General features: G+C 47.1%; 1 protein-coding gene across 1 annotated transcript in view; it reads right to left on the bottom strand.

Moving 5' to 3' along the window:
- The window catches only part of TTLL10 (tubulin tyrosine ligase like 10), a 448425-nt gene that overhangs the window by 67061 nt on the left and 360802 nt on the right, over positions 1-20562 (bottom strand). Inside the window, exons 11-12 of the mRNA XM_085609638.1 lie at positions 6950-7121; positions 2640-2780 (exon numbers count right to left, since the gene is read on the bottom strand). Coding sequence (XP_085465764.1) covers positions 2640-2780; positions 6950-7121 — 313 coding nt within the window. The remainder of the gene's footprint in view (positions 1-2639; positions 2781-6949; positions 7122-20562) is intronic.

The following is a 20562-nucleotide window of genomic DNA, read 5'->3' on the forward strand; positions in this document are numbered from 1 at the left end:
AAACCATGATGTAGGAACAATGAATCATGGGTTCAATAGGAAGCAACTAATTTTTACAAGGGCCATTTTAGGAGGGTTTCGGCCAGCCTGGTCAATTAGGAAATGGAGACCTGATCAACGCACTCAGCAAGCAAGCCAAGTAGAGTAATTCAACAATTTGTGCATTACAAAAACATTAATTTGGTCATGAGACAACTGAAACAGACTGGGTGCAACTCAATCAAGCAAGACTATTTAAACAGTACGTGCATCTCAATCAAATAGAACAACTCATCTAGAATGGGCAACTGTACTAAATAAGCAACTGAACAACCAAACAAGGCAATTAAACCAACATGAATTAACAAACTAAAAAAGCATCTCAAGAGCATCTCAGCTAGTGTGAGCAACCAAACCAAACATGGCAACCCATCTAGTCTGGGTAGCTCAACCGAAAGGAACAAGTCGCTCTGTTTAGGCACCTAAACTAAGCATGCGAAGTCACCAGCATGGGTAATGAAACCAAAAGGGACAGCGTATCCTGCCTGGGTAGACGAGGGAAATGAGGCATCTGCACCTCACTAGACAACCCAACCTGCTGAAGTAACTGAAGTACAGAACACCAATAGCACCAGTCACGTAACGCTGGCCACTGAAATGCACTGGCCAAAGCAATCATCCTACACAATTTAAATAAACAGAACTACTAACCCAGCCTTGGAAATTGAGACCAACATAAAAGCTTGACTGTCCTGTTCAGCACATCTAAATGGGACATTTCTTGCGGCCTGAGCAACTGAAACAAATGGGACAATTCAGCCAATGAGGGTAAATGAAGCTAACTGGCAAATTTGACCTGTCTGTACAACTGAACAGAACCAAACAATTCAACCAGGCTGAGGGGCCTATTTAGAGTTCGGTGGGCATAGTACTCCACCATAAATGTGGGAGTGTACCCTCTTTACCAAACTCCCAGTTTGCCCGCTCTGTTTAGAGTCAGGTGAACCAACATGTCTCCACGGAGAGACTCTGCTGGTAACACTGGTGGAAACCTTAGATAGCCCCAAAGACATCATTCGTCGAAGTACCTCACTTTTACAATGCACTTTTTCCCTGTATGGGACGATCAGGAAAATCATGATTGTCCCAAGCAGGAAAGCAAAAATATTACCCCCACAGGCAGAGAGAAATCTTCCAGCATGGCATTTCTTTTAGGCTTTTCCATAACATGTACATGCTGCTTGAGATTGTTTTTGGAGAAAAAAAAACTTTGCATAACAGCATTAAAAGTGGAGAACACTCAAGCAAAGCTGCAGTGCCTCCAGAGGAGCTGCTGTGGTGGTGGCTCCTCTGAAAGCAGAGAGATCGCGGCCTGTCTTGCAGAAATCTCTAAATATGGTGGTGGGTCTTCCACAAAGGCAGCGGAGTAACTCGCTCTAATGCCATGACAAACTAACAGCCATACCCCCAATAAAAGGATACCGCTCCAGGAGTACCATAATTGCACCACTGGTCCTTCACGATCGCCGGAGTCTGGTTAGATGCCTGAGGCCGGACAGCGTCAATATGCTACAACTCTATCTGGTGAGATATTAGCGTTTTGGGGAATACCTCTCCCTCCGCTATAAGTAAACTCTATAACACAACCTCCACTCTAACAACCTCATACACATGTGCACACAATTATAAGGTACTGGCATATCAGTACAGACATTGGGGCATACACCTGCCCTTGTATATACAATACTGCAGATAGCTACACACAAAGGCACACATATCCAGATACATGTACAGGAACATCAATGTTTGTATCACAAATGCACCTTCATACACAGAGACAGCCATATGAGCACAAAAGAACACCAAAACAGAGAGACAATGTACAAACACATTGGCACACCAGTAAAGGCTTCTATGTACAGATGGACTTTAATAACAAATAGGTATATTGACACAAGTTCATAAATACAACGCAAAGGTAGACACACACGTGCGCACATATGCAGACACACTCTGTCTCGCTTTCTTGCATATTAAAAGGTAAAAGAGACCGGCTGAGAAGTAAAGAATAGCTAAACGTTAAGAAGAAGCCCAGAAACATTTAAACACGGCGATATAACCTATTATTTTTAGAGATACACACATAGACCGATAAAACTGAACTCCTACATAGGTAAAGCAGACATACATTCATACAAATACCGGCAACACGGACACACTGAATACAAATACATACAGAGACACAGACACATGTATGTAAATACAGAGCCAAACTTACTTTTCAGCCAAAATGGCCGCCTCTGTTCAGAAAATAATTTGAAGCCACTTGTGCAGACAGTCACAAGCCCAAGCTTAAGCAGTCCGTCACATGCACAAACACACGCAGACAGCCACAAAGAGGTACACATTTGAGGCCACCTATGGGCGTACAAATATGGAGAACACATACCCGCACAGATACAGACTTGAGAGAAATATTCACCTGTATACACAGACTAATAGCCATCTGTAGATGGTTCTGAGATCTCACAGACACAGATGAAGCGCAGGCACAGAAAAACAGGCATAAGGCACAAACATGAAGACATACGCATCCTTAGATACACAAGCACACATACCGCTGCACAAAACACCATGAATGGACAGCGCTGTGAGCTTACCGTGAAGGAGGTGAGTACCCAGTCGGGTGGAAGGCCCTTGAGAGCAGCAAAGTGATCGTTGACGTAGTTGTTGAAGCGCTCCATGGTCCACACGGTGTCTTCCTTCAGCTCGTTGTACAGCGGGTTTTTCTTCTGCATGTACTGGTGAGTACACGGTGGAGGAATGGGAAGCACAGAGTAGTTACTTCAAAACCCCCCAAGTGCAAGTCCCTCAGAGACTCATCCATTCTTCCCACTTCCTGCATTTGCTTTACAGACAAATTATGTATGATTTCCACTTTACCCTCGTTTGCTTTCTACTATCTACCCTTCTGTCTGGCCCTTTTGGAATTTATTGACTCTTTTCCTATGTCATATTGGGGCGCAGTGCAATGGTTCACACCTGACCATCGACACCTAGACATCAAAATTGTAAAGGTCACCCCATATCCTCTCCCAGGAAGGAGACTCATCGGGGTCTTATCCTTTCCCAAACATTAACATCACTGTGGCCTCTGTAAAAAGGACAAAGCAATGAAGAGCGCTAAGGACTTCCAGAGGTTATTAAATGAGGCATTTGCATTTTTATTTTCATGTGTTTTTGTCATTTCTGATTGTACTGCGTGTTAGTTTTGCGCTGAATGTACGTAATGGTATAAGCCTTTTTATCTGAATTTAAAGTGATTTTGTACATTTTGTTTAAAACACTTATCAAAATGTACAAACATGATAATGATGAAAATTCAGACATACAAACATCTCATATTGCTGTGTGTTGGTGTGTTTTCACCCACTTGCGTTTTTAAATGTACATTCTTGTACATGTACGCCTTCGTTGGTGCCTGCAGAAGGCCGACACAACTAGGTAACCTCACTGACCATGGAGTTTTGAAAATTCATTTTACATTTACGACACGCGGACCCTTTTCGACATGTCACTGTAATACTATTCAATTAATTTAATACTTCAAAATATGAACCAGGTAATCATAGACAAATGATATTAGTTAGCCAATATTAAAATTCATACTTGTATTAAGCATCAAAATCAACATTTAACAAAAAACAAGACAAGAAAGAAAGTTACCAGGTGCACATACAAAAACGATTATTTGACATGACTACTGGAAACTCTTGTAACATTGAACAAATATTTGCCAATATCAATTTACGGCTGTTTCCCACAGTTATCTGGAAAAAGTATTTATTCTGGGAAAGAAGCAAGACCCTTCTCTTCTCAGGGTGGTCCCCTACCCTGATGCTATATGGTGTCCTCAAATAAACTTGGGTGATTTCGTTTCTTGGTTCTGAGGCACCATTAGCACTAAGATGTTTCGATATTTATTTGGGAGTTGAGTTCAGTGAGATCTTCATCGAGGCTGTCGCTTTTAACTGCCTTCTGAATAATTAACGTGCCATCATAGGCTGCAGTTACCATTTTGTTTCATGTTACACTTTACAATGTAAAATGTATTCAGGAGTCATGTTTGTGTGATTGTAAGTGATAGGCTGGTTACGTCTACAGATAGTTCTTCCGACAGTACAGCTACTGGCAGTGCTTAACTTGAGCCGGTGGTTTCCGGTGCTTGGCACCGGCACTTTAATCGTCAACATCGGCTCTTGTGACAGTCTGCCATAAGGTGGCACTGTCTGGCTCATTAAGAGATGACCACGACAATATTTAATTATTAATTCAATATACATTAAAAATGACTATTACCTGCCGCCCAAGAAATTCTTATAGCTTTAGGGGCCTGAAATAGTCCGAATTGTCACACTTGCAGGATTGTGTTGGTTACTAGTTGTGATATTACTATCATTGGCAGCATGGCAGGGGCAATATGTTGTGAAGAGAGCCCTGGCACTTATTGTTTTTTAACAAACTAAGCACTGGCTACCGGGTACAGAAGAGTAATTTCTGTGGGTCATGATGTGATCGTTGCTGTGCTGGTGAGACAGCATGCCTTCCTTCTTTGTATGTTGTTGAGGAGTGTACGATCCAGAAGCCATTCAAACATCCTTAATCTGTTCTGTGGGATGTGAATTAAGGGTGGGCGTAATTGGCGGAGTACTACTATGCAAAGTTGCTCTGTCAGATTCCCAATTAATAAAACAGAAACCTCATATACTTTTGGTAAAATAACAAGTATCTCTGTCTTTACATGCTTAAATGCATATAGTCATTTCACAAAAGTGAAAATGAAAATTTAGCAAGCAGTGAGAGAGGTGATGATTTTGGGATCCTACCTAACCTAGGGGGAGAACCAAGCAGATGCCTTGAAAACAAAGAACACATCTTGCTGAACGATTCGGTGGTGGTCCCATCCTCTTAGGACCACCCCAAGCACAGTTATGGGCAAAAATACAATCCCAACCAAAGGCCCTGCAAAGCATTATGGGACGAGATTAGCAGTGGGCAGTTAATATTATAGTATCCAATATCAAAATAATTCTACAAAGAGCTGCAGTTCAACTAGTCGTTACTAGGTGTCCCGCATGAGTCAAATGCAAAAGCATTGAAATTATTACATCAAGCTGCAGTTCCACTGGTCGTTACTAGGTGTCCCTCACGAGTCAAATGCAAAAGTATTGAAACCCTTTCATGAAGCTGCAGTTCCACTAGTCGTTACTAGGTGTCCCTCATGAGTCAAATGCAAAAGTCAGTCCCTCTGCAGCAATCTAAGGAGGCTGGTCAGACCGGACTCCACTCGAGTGTACTTTCAATAAATGTCTTTGGTTTTTCTTCTCTACTGCCTGACCGACTCTTTATTTGTGAGGAAGGCTGAGAGGTGGTCGTGAGTGACCCGGATGGCCCTAATCGGGTCACTTCCTTCAAGTGTTAGGGTGCCAGGACATTAGATTAGATTCTAAGCGGTCTATTCTAAACTTATCTGATTAATTGTACTATGGAGAATGGCAACAGAGGCCACAAAGCACAAGATGAGCCCCTATCTTTATTTAAATCAAAATGCTTTGCGGAGAAAATTTCCAAACAAATGGTATCAAATCAGAATTCTGAATTCCTGCTGAAACAATAGGATCACAGACACCATTTCCGATCCGTTCGAAAATTGCGGTAAGCATCTCCTTTGCTAATGCAATTTACGATAGTCCATTGGACTATTGGAACACACCTGATTTGTTTCTAATTAATCCCACAGGCTGTCCAAATCCCCCTCCTTGTCCTAGTCCTGAAGAAGACCCGCTTCTGACGCGTATCAAGCTGCGCTATCGTTGAGGTTCGAAACGTCGACGTTATTATCACTCTAGTCCAAACAGTCTCCTGGACCCGAATTTAAAATCAGATCTGGTTCTTGTATTCATGTGTAAATCAATGGACAGACATGAATTAGCTTATCAATCTACTACACTTGTGTCACTTATGTTTGTCATACCTGCATAGCACCATTGATCACACGTATCACTACATGTCACTTGACTTGTCCTGCACTATAGTCACTAATATATCGCTGAAAAACCTTTTTGAAAGCCATATTTATTATATGTTATGATTAACAATTTAGTAAATAATTGAATCTTTGACAATTTTTCTTGTCTTTGTGGTGTTATCTTCTTTTCTCTCCTTGTGTGAAAAAACACATCTCTACCGAACGGAATTGAAAATTCAAATTATATTATATGCATTGATCAAAGTAATTGTATTTTCCCAACATAACCACTTGTTTTATATATTACGAATACCCAGGTTCTGAGGGACACAGGGTCACCCCATTATTTCTAATGACTTGCAATACAGTGGCAATAGTAAAATATTCAGATGGAAATAGATGGGCTGTTCAAAACCATATGATGGGCAAATCAAAATTGTGAAATCCTATTGGCTTGCAATACATGGTTGTGTCAGAGATCTTTAAATGGTCTTTCAGAATTCTGATCGGTTATGTTGGTCACATTTTACTCCGTAGTCATACTTATTCTAAATGCCTTATTTTGGGGATGGTAATCTAAATTACCTATATTTCAAATTTTTCAAACATGCGTCCAGTTTTGCATCAGTAAGGCCTGCACTTTTGATGCTGTTTTGAACATTTTCGGTGATTGAATAATACTTCTAGAGAAAAGGAACCCAAATAAGGGCCAATATCAACCAACATAAAACAGAATATTATTTTTCAGATAACTCAGCAGACCTCCCTAGAGGGCATAGCCTGTGAAAGGGCAGAAGGTCAGGGACAGATACATGCTCCTGTCAGCCATTGTCCAGCACGTGAATGACTCTGTCATACTTATCAAATATGTCACCTTAATAGGAAGTGTTCCAATTAACCTCTAGACTAGCCGTTATGTAATAGTGCTTGTTTGGGGCTTACCTGATTGGTCAAGTGGCCCGTGAGGTCATCGGAATGCGGGTCATAACTGTTGCAGGTGAGCCGAACGTATCCATGGCGGAAAAAGACCAAGTAAGGCGCAGTGCTGGCAATCAGGAAGTAGGATCGAATATCAAACTTCCGCCCTGATAGGAGCAAAGGATTGTGGATGTATCTATCAAAGAAAAACAAAGGTAGCCATTCGCCATATTTTCAGATACCAGGTAAATGTAAATGTAAATGTTGTATACTTGTAAAACGCACAGCTGCCCCGCAACGGGGCGTCCCGGCGCTGTATACTGCTGGGGAACCCATCCTGGCTTTCCCTGTGAGATAGTCCCTACTGGGCATCTCCAAGGTGAAGACAAGCATCCCCGGCGCTGATGGGGCCGTAAGTGGAGATTAAGCAAGCTATTGCCCAGAGTTGCTGTGTGGGATCCATGGTTAGAGTAGGCACCGAGGCGAGAATTATCGAGTCCGCTGACCTTGGCCCAAGACCCTGCCGCGTCGGGAATCGAACCCTGGTCCCGGGCCGACCTCTGCTTCCGGGTCTGCCACCTCTAACCAGTGAGCCACACCACTCCACTATGTGGCGGAATATAACTGAAAACATCGTAGAGAACACCACTGTACAGTACAAAGAGGAGGCTACAGCACAGTCTGCCACTAGGGTGGCCCTCTTGCATTGGCCACTGAGCTCACAATGCTGTGACCACTTCCTTTCAGAGGCTAAACCTGGAATAGTGCACTATGGAGCTTAGTGTGCAGTACATGCCATATGACATCACAACCTGATGCACAAGAAGATGTTTGTAACATTTTCAATGGGATGTTTTAGTTGGATTTTGCCTCTTTCCCTGAAAACACAATTGGTTCTATTTTTAAACTTGCTAAAAAACGCAATATAGTCCTCTGAGATATTCAGCTATCTGCCAATATTAATATATGGCGTTCCGGCAGACCTTCATCTGTGTGTTGTACGCTGCCTCTGATGTCTAGAACTGGAAAGGTGAAGAATGGGGACTAACGGAGGTGGACCCATATCAGGAATTTAAAATGTAGGCTAACAGGGGACGGGGGCACCTATAGGGACATTAGCATTGATATAAAATGTGTGCACATAATTATGTGGTAACCACTGAATGCTTTGGTCTGAGTCAGTGGAAGGTAGAAAAGCTTTTGCTGGGAAGTGGAGTCAGGAGTTTCTGCCTCAAACACGATGCAAATCAAATCCCATGGAAAAGTTACTTATCCCAAACACAAAAATAAAGTCTTGATGACTAGTGGCTAGTTAGTTCTAGTTGGCCCAGTAACTTCAGTTCATCACAAATATAAAAGCACCTGAAATCTGTGTAAATTCCCAGAAGAACACATACTTGAATTGGAGTGGAAGCACTGATCCTGCATGTTATACGTAAAAATCATATAATTCCTTTTGTTTCCCTGCCCCCATAATTTCTAGGACCCCGGTGAAAGTTATTCTGGGGCAGGCGAAAAACTGGGATTATTCTAAGGCACTAGTACTTGAAGTCTACTTCTTTTGTGTATAGATTTACCTTTATGTTGGCAACCAAAGGGGGTGTGGTACTGTCTAGATACACATTTCACACAATGGTAGAAAGAGCACCTTATTAATTAAGTTAAAACCAAGATAATATTTACCACAGCCTACAGCTTTGGTTTTCTTCACAGACCTGCACCAAACTTCCACCCAACATGTCTAACTCCCTCTGAATTTGTTTGCCATGTTTGATCAATCTTATTGGAATGAACAACATTAGAGGCGAAGGCCGTCCATTCAACTAACTGGATTCTATAGAAATCATACAACTCAAAAATTGCTAAGCAGATTTTTCGTCAGATGTGACATCTAATATGATCTTTGTGTGTGTTTGGAATGACCAGATTCCATTGAGCACTTTTGTAGTTATTTAAAGTAAATCACATCTCGGTCAGATATCGCTATGTAGGTGCCCTGGGAGTCGAAGCTACAAGAAGGCAGCAATGTTCTACAATTAAGGTTATAATCAAGATTAAACCTTCAAGCCTATCACTGGCTCATCACATTGTTCTCGCATAACGAATCCTTCCCAAATCTGTGTTGTTTAACGTGCAGATCTATGACCCCATGACAAAACGTAAGACTCTTGGGGACTAATCAGGATGTCTGTCGGAAAGCCTCCGACCGCTGGTTGGAGGCTTTCCGACCGATATCACCGGTTTGACTTCTGACCGATATAATATAACTATGGCGGTCGGAATTCAAACCGGCTGGTCAATCCGGCTGACTTCTGATGGGCTTGAGGAGCCTGTCGACCAGTCGGAAGGGCCAGACTTTGGAACGCTCTGCCTCCGGAGCTTAGACAATTGAACACTCTGTCACGTTTCAGCAAGGAGCTGAAAACCAGATTGTTTTCCAGAGATTAGATCCATGCTTAATTCTGGTTAGACACACACAGTGGCTGATTGGTAATCTAGATGCCAGGATACCCTTGGGGTGGCAGCTACGCTGTACAAGTTTGCCTTACATTACATTACATTACATAATCCCATGAGGAAGGCGATTCCCAGGGTCCCTGGCTGACTTAACTGGGCCCCCTTGTTGCCTTACATATATTCGGGATATGATGGCACTTTCTGAGAGCAAATCCATGTCGGCCTTTCCGACACAGATTAACTGTCAGAAAGTGCCTTTGGGGACCCCTAGCTGTGTTTACGCCTGCAGCACAAGCTGCCATAGAGAAATGGGAGTATGCGACTGCACCATGTGCAGTTATATTGGGTATATTGTAATTTTGGGTTTCGGGAACGCTGACCGGAGGTTGGTCAGCCCTGAGAATGCAACTGTCCTATCCAACATCATAATCATGCCCTTATTGTTGAAGTCAAAATATGCCCCCAGTTTGTTTGACCCTTTCCTACCCCCTACATATCCTTCCTGTAGTTGGAGGATTATCATCTTCCTCAAGAGTATCCCCCTTTTCACAACATTTCTTTAGGACTCCAAAATGGCAATGCAGAAAGCTTAAGGCCCCTAGTGTTTCCCTGGCCATTGGGCAAGGGGAGGGTGTCTAATAGCGCTGAATGATCCTTACCACTAATCTTGGTAGGAGGCCAAAAAGAACACTCACCCGCCTCACCGCATTCCAATATTTTTCAATCTCTAATGATTTTTTTTTTTTTTAAACCGTTTTTATTGCAGAATCACAGGATAGGCAACATACATACACAGAGGCCCTGCACCACAGACTCCAGTGCCGTTTCTTTTCTGTGCCATAAGGCACTCATACACAGCTTGTTAGCCCACATCCCAGAGGCCGGGCAGCGATAACATGTAGGTCAGCATACATAATTTATGGCATCCTGTACTGTTGTTTGTGTCATCAGGGGATGTCTATGTTCCGCTTTGAGGTTTATGTCCCCCGCCCTCCTCCCCCACCCCCCCCTTCCCCCCCATCACACCCCTTCCCCAACTTCTATTTCCCCATCCCCCTCCCTCACCTCCCTTCAGTGTCCCCGCCTACGACTGGACCCGGCCTGGGCATGCCGTCTCGGGTGTGTATCAGAATTATATAACTATCTACTATGTGTGTGTGGCCGGAATTGCCCGGGGACTATCCCCCAGGTCCGCAGGTCCCGCCTCCTCCTCGACCGCACTGCTGCGCAGGGCCTGCACCAATACCTCCCATGCTGTGGCCGCTTCCAGCGCTTTATCATCGTCCTTGCGGCTCGCCAGCCGATATCTAAGTGTACTTTCACTCGCCGCCCATTTCTGCAGGTCCTTAAGCCATCTACTATGCGTAGGACCCACCTTTGACTTCCACAGCCTCGTCGCTTCCCTCTTTGCTAATAGGAGGCCCATGTCTATGAATCTACTCGTGGTCTTGTTCTTGGGCGTGTGCGGGAACCAGTGCAATATGCAGACCGCTTTGCTATACTGAAAATCCCTGTCCGTTACCTCGGTCAGTGTCTCGCCCACCTCCCTCCAATAATCGCGCAGGTGAGGGCAGTCCCACAGCATATGGCCTAGTTCTGCTCCAATCGTGCCGCACCTAGGGCACGCTGCTTCCTCCGCCCCGAAGTATTTCCTAAGTTTACCCGGTGTGAGGTAGGCTCTGTGGAGGACATAAAAGTGGATCAGTTGGAAGCGTGCATTCCTTGTGCTCTTTCTAGCCCGTCTAACCAAACCCGCCCACGTGGTGTCAGGAATCTCTGTTTGGAGATCCAATTCCCATTTCGCCTTCAGCGCTGCCAACGGCTGCAAAGTTTCGCTCAGCATTCTGGAGTACAGACAGGTCACCGCTTTGCGGGTGCCAGCCGACATCATAGCATATTGACAAGTCACCGATATAGCAGGTTCGCGGAGCCCCTCGCCCCAGTGCCCCTGTATCGCTCCAGTCACTGCCACGTGCATCAGATAGTCTCCCCTCGGTAGATCAAACCGCTCCTGCAGGGTTTGATAAGGGAGCATCGCTCCCTCCTCGTACAGATCGCCCAACATTTGGAGGCCCGCCTCCTCCCACGCCTGCAAACCCGACCAGTCTCCTCCGTGCGGGAGCGCTGTCACCATACCCAACGGTATCTCTGGCGCATACGGGCGCCGCACCCCCGCTCGACGCTGTGATCGGTTCCAGCATTGCCTGATTGTGTGTTCCTCCATGGACAAGTCCCCGACGACCAACCGCTGCTGCAATGTAATATACGCCAGCACATGGCGGGGGATACTCCCCCCTCTGCCGTGCTCCGGACCACGATATTCTCTGGCTACCTCCTGCGTAAAGACCTGTAACTGCGCCGCCAGATAATAAAGCTCGAAATCCGGGACCGCTAGGCCCCCTTCGTCCTTTGGGCGGGTCAGGGTTGCCATCGCAATTCTGCATCTGCCGGCACCCCAGAGGAACTAAACTAATAATGACCGCAGCTGCTGGAAAACGGAGCTCGGAATCCACACTGGTAGTGTGCGGAAGTAATATAAGAGGCGCGGTAAGGCTACAATTTTCAATAAGGAGACGCGTCCCGTTACCGAAAGTGGGAGCGTGACCCAGAAGGACATGCTGCCCTTCAGTGCTCTTATACAGCGTCCCACGTTGCCCTCCAACATATCTAAAGCGGAGTGGTAGATATGCACCCCTAGGTATTTGAGGCAGGTAGGCTCCCAGTTGAGCCCCGGTCGGATGTCCGGTCTCGGTGCCCCCTGTCGCAGCGGGAACAAGCAAGTCTTGGACCAGTTTACCTGCAGCCCCGACATCTTGCCAAAGCTCGCCAGAAGCCGCTCCGCGCCATGCAGCGCGTCTGTAGCGTCCTCAATCTCTAATGATGTTCGCAAACATTAGGAGAAATTAGAAAACAATAGCTCCCTCTTTGCCTTAGGAAAGGCAGGGAGGGGAAGAAACATCTCTCTTTTCACCATTGCCATCACAATGACAAGGATGGGACAAAATCAACGGCAGAGAAAATGGAAAGGAACAGAGGGACTGGGCCAGAAATGGCTGGTTGAAGCAACTCTTGCCTATGCGACCTTTGACAGTTTTTCCTGACTGTATCAAAAGTTAAGCCAGACACTACTATTAAGCCACACCGGCATTTTGCTGCCACTAAAAGACTACACAGGAAAGCTCTGAAACAAGCGCTTCTTGCACTCTTTTGTAAGGCAAGCATAACAAACACGTTAAGAAGCTCAAGTATCAATATCAATCCAGAGTAAATGCCATTAATTGAATCCAACAAGAACAGGCCTGGCCCCAACTTAGTGAATCTATACATAGCAAGAACGTTAAACCCTTTTGGTCTTTGATTGGATCCGGTACGACGTCTCACAGAGCTGCAAATGACTACTTCATCTCATATAACACCTTGGGGGAGAACTTTAAGGCTCTTTACAGCAGTAACATATTGCTTCTTTTATGCAGGGAAAATTTGTTTACGAAAGCCTCAATGTCACTCGAAGCGAAACCCTCACCACGATCAAATATGCCAGAGCATCCCATGCTCCAGGGCCAAATGGCCTTCAAATGGCACAAATCACACAAAATCCAGCTTTTTGAGCTACTCGCCTTTTTGGGATAATCAACCAAGTAATGCTAACAGGTCAGATATCTGCACCATGGAAGGGGTCCCAAACGCACCCGGTCCACAAAAAGCGGGCAACAACTGATCCATAGAACATTCGGCTCATCATTTTTCTTGATGCACAGGGCAAGTTCTTTGGCAAACATCTTTTAAGCTAGCTAGCTGAATGGGTAAGCACCAACAAACTACTGCCAGCAAATCAAACAAGATGTTGAGCAGGCTGCTCTACAACTGACAACATCTTAGCCCTCACTTTACAGGCAAATAAAGCAATTTTAAAAACAACAAGGCCCTTTACCTGTGTTTATCGATTACAGCTCGGTTTTAGGTCGAGCCTGAGTAGTGCATGCGCTACTCTGTGAGGCATGCTGTATTGGAGTATGAACTTGAAGCCTCGCCCACTCTCCGCCCATATTTTTCATTGGCTTGTGTTATTGTCCTTCGTAAACGCTGGCTTCTGATTCGTAAATAGGCTTGTTAGTCCCTCCTTAGTACCGCTTTGTCATCATTTGTAACCTCTAATGAGGACACCCCCTTTTACATGTGTTGTTGCTCTGTAGCCTTTAATTACAGCCTCCGAGCACTATTTTGTTTAATGGTTTTTGCATGCCTGCAGGCACGACACGCTCTCTCCCAACAGCTTTATGTTTTTTACATAGCACAGCACACCACGCTGATAGTGGCGGCTGTGCCTTTGCTTTACTTGCAGTGCCAAACGCGGCCCCATGTTTTTTTTTTACTTGTTATTTATTTATTTTTAAATTGCCCATGCGCACTTACATTTTAATGTCGGATGAGCCCCTTTCCTTAAACAAGCCGAGTCTAAGGAAAGCGGCATGGTCACCATTAAAGTGAAAGCATGGCATGGGGCGCTTTTGCATAAAAGCATTTGTTTGTCAACTTGACAAACAACTGCTTTTTTTTGTAAAAGCGCCCCATACCGCTCTTTCACTTTAATGGCGGCCACGCCCCTTTCTTTAGACATGGCTGGTCTGTAGAAAGGAGGCGCGGCCGAAATTAAAGTTAAAGCGCCACATGGGCGTTTTTACAAACTAGCATTTGTAATGCAATATGTGTCGCATTTATGAAACTCACGTAAATGCAAGACCTATTGCATTGCAAATGCTTGTTTGATTATGTGAACCGTAACTACCTCTGGAACAAACTGGCTAGCAAGAGGCATTAACCCTTCGCTATTACAACTAATTATACAGCCATGTATGAGGATGCTTGAACAAAGGTCACCCTGTCAAGCAAGAAGGAAGCTTCCACCAAGTTTTATACCGCAAACGGTGTGGATGAGGGCTGCGTGATGGCACTTCTACTGTTTTCCCTATATTCTTACGACCTCCCCAATTTCCTGTGTTAGCCGGATGGCCTTTCCCGACTTGGTGATTCTTTCTTTAATACCCTCAGGGTTACAAAACTCAATTATCGAATTTGAACCACTCTTGCTGCCGGCTCAATTGTCAACTCTTCAAAAACAAAAATCATGACAAATTGACTTACAACACATTGATATTGTCCACAAATATGAGCACCTGGGTGTCACAATTGACTCAAAATCCAGCTGGTCCGATCATATTGCTAAACTAAAAAATAAAGCCTTCATGGTTATCAGAGGGAGTTAAACTTTTTTCTAACACCTGTGGTGGACGTGCAATCACCCATTCAATTCTGCTCCTCCTATGCACCTCAGTGGTATTTCATTTACAGGCAAAACATCGGACGCTTATTTCACTTAAGGTCCTCCATCGCACAAGCAATTCTTCGTTTAGAAATGAACGTAAACCAGTCAACAGTGTGTACGACCTCCCTTCTCAATTTCACCTGTGAGTGTCGGACAGCTCAAGATGACGAGACCTTAAAAAAGTGGATCTATGAACATCTAAGTGCCCATACCCTGAAATACTGCACCTTTAACCTGTGCAGTATCGAGAAACGCCTTGCCGACCACCATCGGCCTTCTCTGGCTGATTTATCGTTTCTTCAAAGATACAGTCATAAATGTCTAACAAGAAGTATGAAAACATGAGTATAAGTGAGAGTAAAAGAAAGTATGACTACATGTTGGAGCAGAAGTGTAGAAACAAGTAGATGTTAATGTAAGACTAACAGTAAGAATAGTATCGATTAAGAGTAAGTAAGAGCAAGGAGAAATGGGATTGAGTAATAAGCAAACAAAAAGTAGAAATAAGTCAGAGTAAGAATAGATGTAACTATGAGAAAGAGTAGGATGTTCTAAGAATAGAAGTACTTGAGTAGGTGTAAGTAATGTAAGTAGAAGCCAGAAGCAAATCTAACTTGAACTCTCTCAAACTCACCAGTTATAGTCCACTAGGCAAACCATAATAAATGCCCCTGCTTTGAAAATCGCGACTTGTCCCTAAAAAGGACTGCACATGACCCCACACATGAGGTAAAAGATGCAATCAATGGATGACAATACAAGTCATCTTACTATTGACATTATCAATTACATCTCTGTGGATATAGTATAATTTCTATGTTTGTATGTGCCCTATTTTTTAATGATATGCTATTTTTAATTATGTGTGCTATTAAGTCAGTATCGATTGCTAAATATACACTGTGAGTTCAAGAAGAGTCCATTTGGTGGTGAGTTATGGTTTTCATGGCAGAGCAGAAGTTATGGTTTGGATAGTTATGGTTGTGAAGCAGACAATAACTGACGAATTTCAGGGGGTTTTAAGATTTGCTTTGGAATCATGATGCCAGTTTGATAGTGGATTTTTCAGTGAATTGTATGTTTTTATCTGTGTGAAAGTTACAGTGTTTGCAGTACCTGAACCGTAACTTTATTTTAATGTTTTTAGTGAATGTCTATTTTTTAAAAAAAAACAGAAGAAAAGCACGCTGACAGTTGGGCCTGGTCATTCCATCCTGCCCAAATGCACTCTGTGAAGTTTGGACACAGGCCCTGCCCCCCACCGCCTGTGCCTCCAAACTGGACAACAGAGTCTGAGGCCGCATATCAAACAGAGCCTAGGTTAACAATTCCTGTCTCAGGACCTATGTGCAACACATTTTCCCCGGCACTTAATGAATTCGGAAAGGCAGCATCCGAAAACACTCACAAATATTGAGAAAGAACAATGTCACAGGTAAGATTTGGATCTTTGCGGATATCTTTTGTACAATCATACTCGCAAGTTAACCCTAGGAAAAGGCCAGTGTTGGATCCAAAGAATCAGTTAAATGTTTATAAGGCAGTTTCAGGGTCACATTTCCTGTATAAATAGTTTCTTCTGGATCATAGCAATCTCCTTCTCTTTTATGCTTTGACTGACTCACAATTCTCAAATACACATTATTTGCTTCTTCTTTTGTACATACTTATTGGTTTCAACAGTAGGACAAGATGAGATCTGAACCTTTGGGGGCGTGGTTTGGACGCCGATCGGGATGGCGGCGTGAGCCTGCAGCTCCGTGCCTGATCCCCGATAATTATCCTGTCTACTCGCCGAAAAGCACCGCTGGCGGCGCAGGCTTGTTGCGCGGAGCACCGGGGCTGCAGTGGACAGCGACAACGGGACCACAAGAGGCCTGGGGAGGTGCTGAAGCCCGATCTCGGGGCTGGGACGTGCGGCGATCTGATGACAAGATGGCGGCGGCCCCGAGCGACGGAGCCTAACTAGCAACGGACGGCGGATCGCGGCTGGGGTGAGGGGTGGCTAGCCCTCTGCTGGACTGGGCGGAGCCGGTTCCCCACCTTCCACGATTCCAAGGACCCGGCTTCGGTGAGGGAGGCTTTCCGCCACGGCGGCGGTGAGGAATTGCGCCGCCCCTCCCCCATCGCCGAGCGTAGCGGCCTTGCGAGGCGGGCCCCGCTCCTGGATTGTGGCCCGGAACACCAGCGGCTGCCAGGACACGGGCGGCGTCAGGTCAGGGCGTCGCACACAGAGGCGCACAGCGGAGACGGCGCGGGAGAGGAGAGAGGCGGATCCCGCGGCCAACCTCGGGGCTGATTCACTGCCCCCACCACCGACCCCGCTGAGGCGCGGCTCCCTGCGCAGGGTCATGGCTGTCCGGAGTGGTTGCTGAGCTGCGGGGGGAAAAGGCCCAGGCGCGACCTGAGAGCTGGCAGTGGGACCGAGAGAGCGGCACCCAGGGGTTGTAAGCGGACGTTGGTGGCCCGCTGGGGGGCCGGATGTACTCTGATCGAGGAGCACTGAGAGCAGGCGCGCCGGACTGCTGCGGAGTGGCGCCCCCCGAGGAACACTATTGGCCCCGCCGAGTGTGTCGAGCTGGGTCTTCCTCGGCGTTGGCTTGAAGACGAGGTGAGCCCGCACTGCTGGTGACGCTGCGCAGTATAGCGAGAGGCCCTTGACCCGCGGGGCGGTCATTGGCATTGGCATGTAGAAGGAGGCGAGTGCTGCCAGCGCCTGGGACGGGAGGTGTTGGCTAGGGGACAGCCTGCTAGCCACGAGAGGGGGGCATACGGACTGCCAATACATCGGGCCCCGAGGGTGGCGGCCGGCCTTCGAAGAGGACATCGACCTCATTGTGTGGGAAACGGGCTCGGGACCCGGGGTGGATGGACATTGGAACCGGCTCGTCCTCCAGAGGTGACCCTGATCTGGCGCTCGTGCGGGGCGGGATGGCCGCTAAGGGCATTGCACCGCACTTGACTCCTGGGCACGGCCAGGCGGCGGGGCCGGCTGCGGCTGGCGGGGTCCAAAGTGACTCGGAAGGCTCGGCGCAGGAACGTCGCCTGAATAAACGGCTGGATGGGATACTGGAGGCGATCACCGCGACCAAGGAGGCCTTGCAGCAAGACATAGCGCAGGTCGCCACTGGACTGGGTCTCTTGAGGGCAGATCATGCCAAACTTTCGGATAGAGTGAAGGACAATGAGTTACTGCTACAGGAGCTCAAACCGGCAGCGGTGACTGCAGAACGCAAACTCGCTGATATCCTTGGCCGCCTGGCGACGCTGGAGAAACGGGCGGAGGACGCCGAAAGTCGCAATAGGAGGAACAACGTGAGGGTAGTGGGTCTGCCGGAAAACGTCGAAGGGGATGATGCTGTGGCCTATATGGAGAACTGGCCCTGGAGGGTCTCTCCCCCTTTTTTTTTTCCTGGAGCAAGCGCATAGGGTCCCGGCTCGACCGCCAGCGCAGGGCCGCCCTCCCAGACCGATGGTGGTCAGACTATTGCATTACAGGGACAGAGATCTATTGATACAGAGGGCGCGCTCGGAGGGCCCCTTTCAGGTGGAAAATAGCCCAGTCACGGTGTTCCCCGACTATACGCAGGAGGTCCAGAAGAACAGGGCTTCTTTTCTGGCTGTGAAAAAAGAACTGAGGAACGAGGGCTTACAATATTCCTTGCTTTTTCCAGCGAAGCTCCGAGTGATCTTGGGCGGAACGACCCACTTCTTCCAGACCCCTGATGAGGTGTGGTCGTGGCTTGAGTCGTATCGCGCTGGAACGGACCGCAAAGGGAAATATGAGAAGGAGCGACAGAAACCGGTCCAGGTGCGGAAATCCCAACGCATCCGCAAACGTAATAAACTCCAGAGAGCGGTGCGGGACGACCAGATGGCGGACGAAAGACGGGGAGCGCTGGCTGCAACGGCGATCATCACGGGCTCACAACAGGAGAGGATGTCGGTGGGCTCGGACTCTGGTGAGGAGGGCGGACGGTCCGAGGGAGCTGTCTCGGATGCTGAGAGTTCCGGGAGGCCGGCGGTCACCCCACAGACGGCTGATGGCCTATTTAACGAATGACGCTGGGAGTAAGGCCATAGTCACAACTCCTGGTCTAGCTGGGTGTCCTGGTGCTCTGCGGACTCGCAGGTATTGTGTTGAGACACACAGGGGATCGTGGGCTCGGGGCGGGGGCTTGGCCTGCCCTGGGTCGGCTCTGAATCACCCTCTCGTTGCCCTTAAGGCCTTCTGTGGTGACGACCACAGAGTAGGGAATGTTTGGAGGGTTGCAGGTTTGGATGGGGGCTGATGTTGCAGTATTGGGTCCTGTTCTGGGGAGCGGGGGGGAGTTTGTTGGGGTGTTTTGGTTAGGGGGTTCTACTGCGCTGCTGTGGGTGGTCCATAGTTCCTGGTGCAATGGTGGGGTACTGGCTGCAATGGGGACATTACCTAATTTGAAATGCCTCACGTGGAATGTCCGTGGACTCCGAACTATGACTAGAAGATATAAGGTACACGCCCACCTGGTGAGGCGCGGCATCCAAATTGCACTCCTACAAGAGACTCACTTAACTAAGCAGGAATACACTGCGCTGCAGAGGAGATGGCGTGGCCAGGTGTTTGGTACCACGTACTCAGCGTTTGCCAGGGGGGTGTTGGTGTGGGTGAGAGCGGGGGTCCCATTCCAGGCCACGAATCAGCTGGTGGACCCGGAAGGTCGATTTGTGGCGGTGGAGGGGAGGCTCTATGGTCAGGAAGTAGTCTTGTGCAGTATATATGCTCCCAATACGGACCAGGCACGCTTTTTTGCCGAGGTCAGCGGTCCCAACATGGAGGCTGCGACCTGATGTATTGGAAGATCTGGTACTACTTTAGGGAGAATGAGGGCTCAACTACCACAAGATCGATAGAATGGGATGCAATGAAGGTGGTGACCAGAGGCATTTGCATGGGCAGATTTTCGAATGTACGGACGACAGTCCTGGCTGACCTGGGGAAGGCGGAGGGTGTGCTGCGAGATCTAGAGCGGCGTAGGCCCGAGCGACCAGACTTACAGGACAAGCTGCTTGAGGCGAAGAAGCTGGTTGCGACTGAAACAGAGCGGCTGCGGTGTTTTGATTATAAGTTGTATGTCACCAGAGTGCATGCGGAAAGGGACAAGGTAGGAACGCTACTAGCTAGGCTAGCTAACCCAGCTAACCCAGAACCCCGAGGTTGCCCGGTCATGAGCATTCGAACAGAGACAGGGGAGGTGGTCTATTCGCAAAGGGAAGTACTGAAGCGATTCCAGTCGTATTATATGGGCCTCTACGAGAGCCAATTGGGGTTGGAGGTTTCTACAATAGCCGACTATCTGGAGACTATTTATCTCCCGAGGTTGGATGTCAAAACCGCGAAAGAACTGGGCGGGCCCGTCACACTATCGGAGATCCGGGTGGCCGTCAAGCAGATGGCTAGAAACAAAACACCAGGGGTGGATGGCCTGCCGATCGAATTCTATGCGCAGTATGTGGATGTCTTGGCGCCCAGGCTCTTGATGGTCTATGCTGAAGTCATGACGTTGGGGCGTCTACCCCAGTCGATGAGGGCAGCATTAGTGGTGCCGCTGCTGAAGCCCGGCAGGGACGCTTCCGATGTGACGTCGTATAGACCTTTGTCTATGTTGACGGTCGATTATAAAATACTGAGTCGCATTCTAGCCACTAGATTACTGCCACATATGACCAAGCTGGTTCATGAGGACCAAGCCGGATTTATCCCCACCAGGAGCACAGCCATAAATATTCGCCGCCTGGTCCGCATAATAGACAGTGTTTGGGACCCTGATCAGAAACCAGCAGTATTATCCGTGGATATCAAGAAGGCTTTCGACAG

Source organism: Triturus cristatus, chromosome 1_2, assembly GCF_964204655.1.
Source record: "Triturus cristatus chromosome 1_2, aTriCri1.1, whole genome shotgun sequence".
Taxonomy (NCBI): domain Eukaryota; kingdom Metazoa; phylum Chordata; class Amphibia; order Caudata; family Salamandridae; genus Triturus; species Triturus cristatus.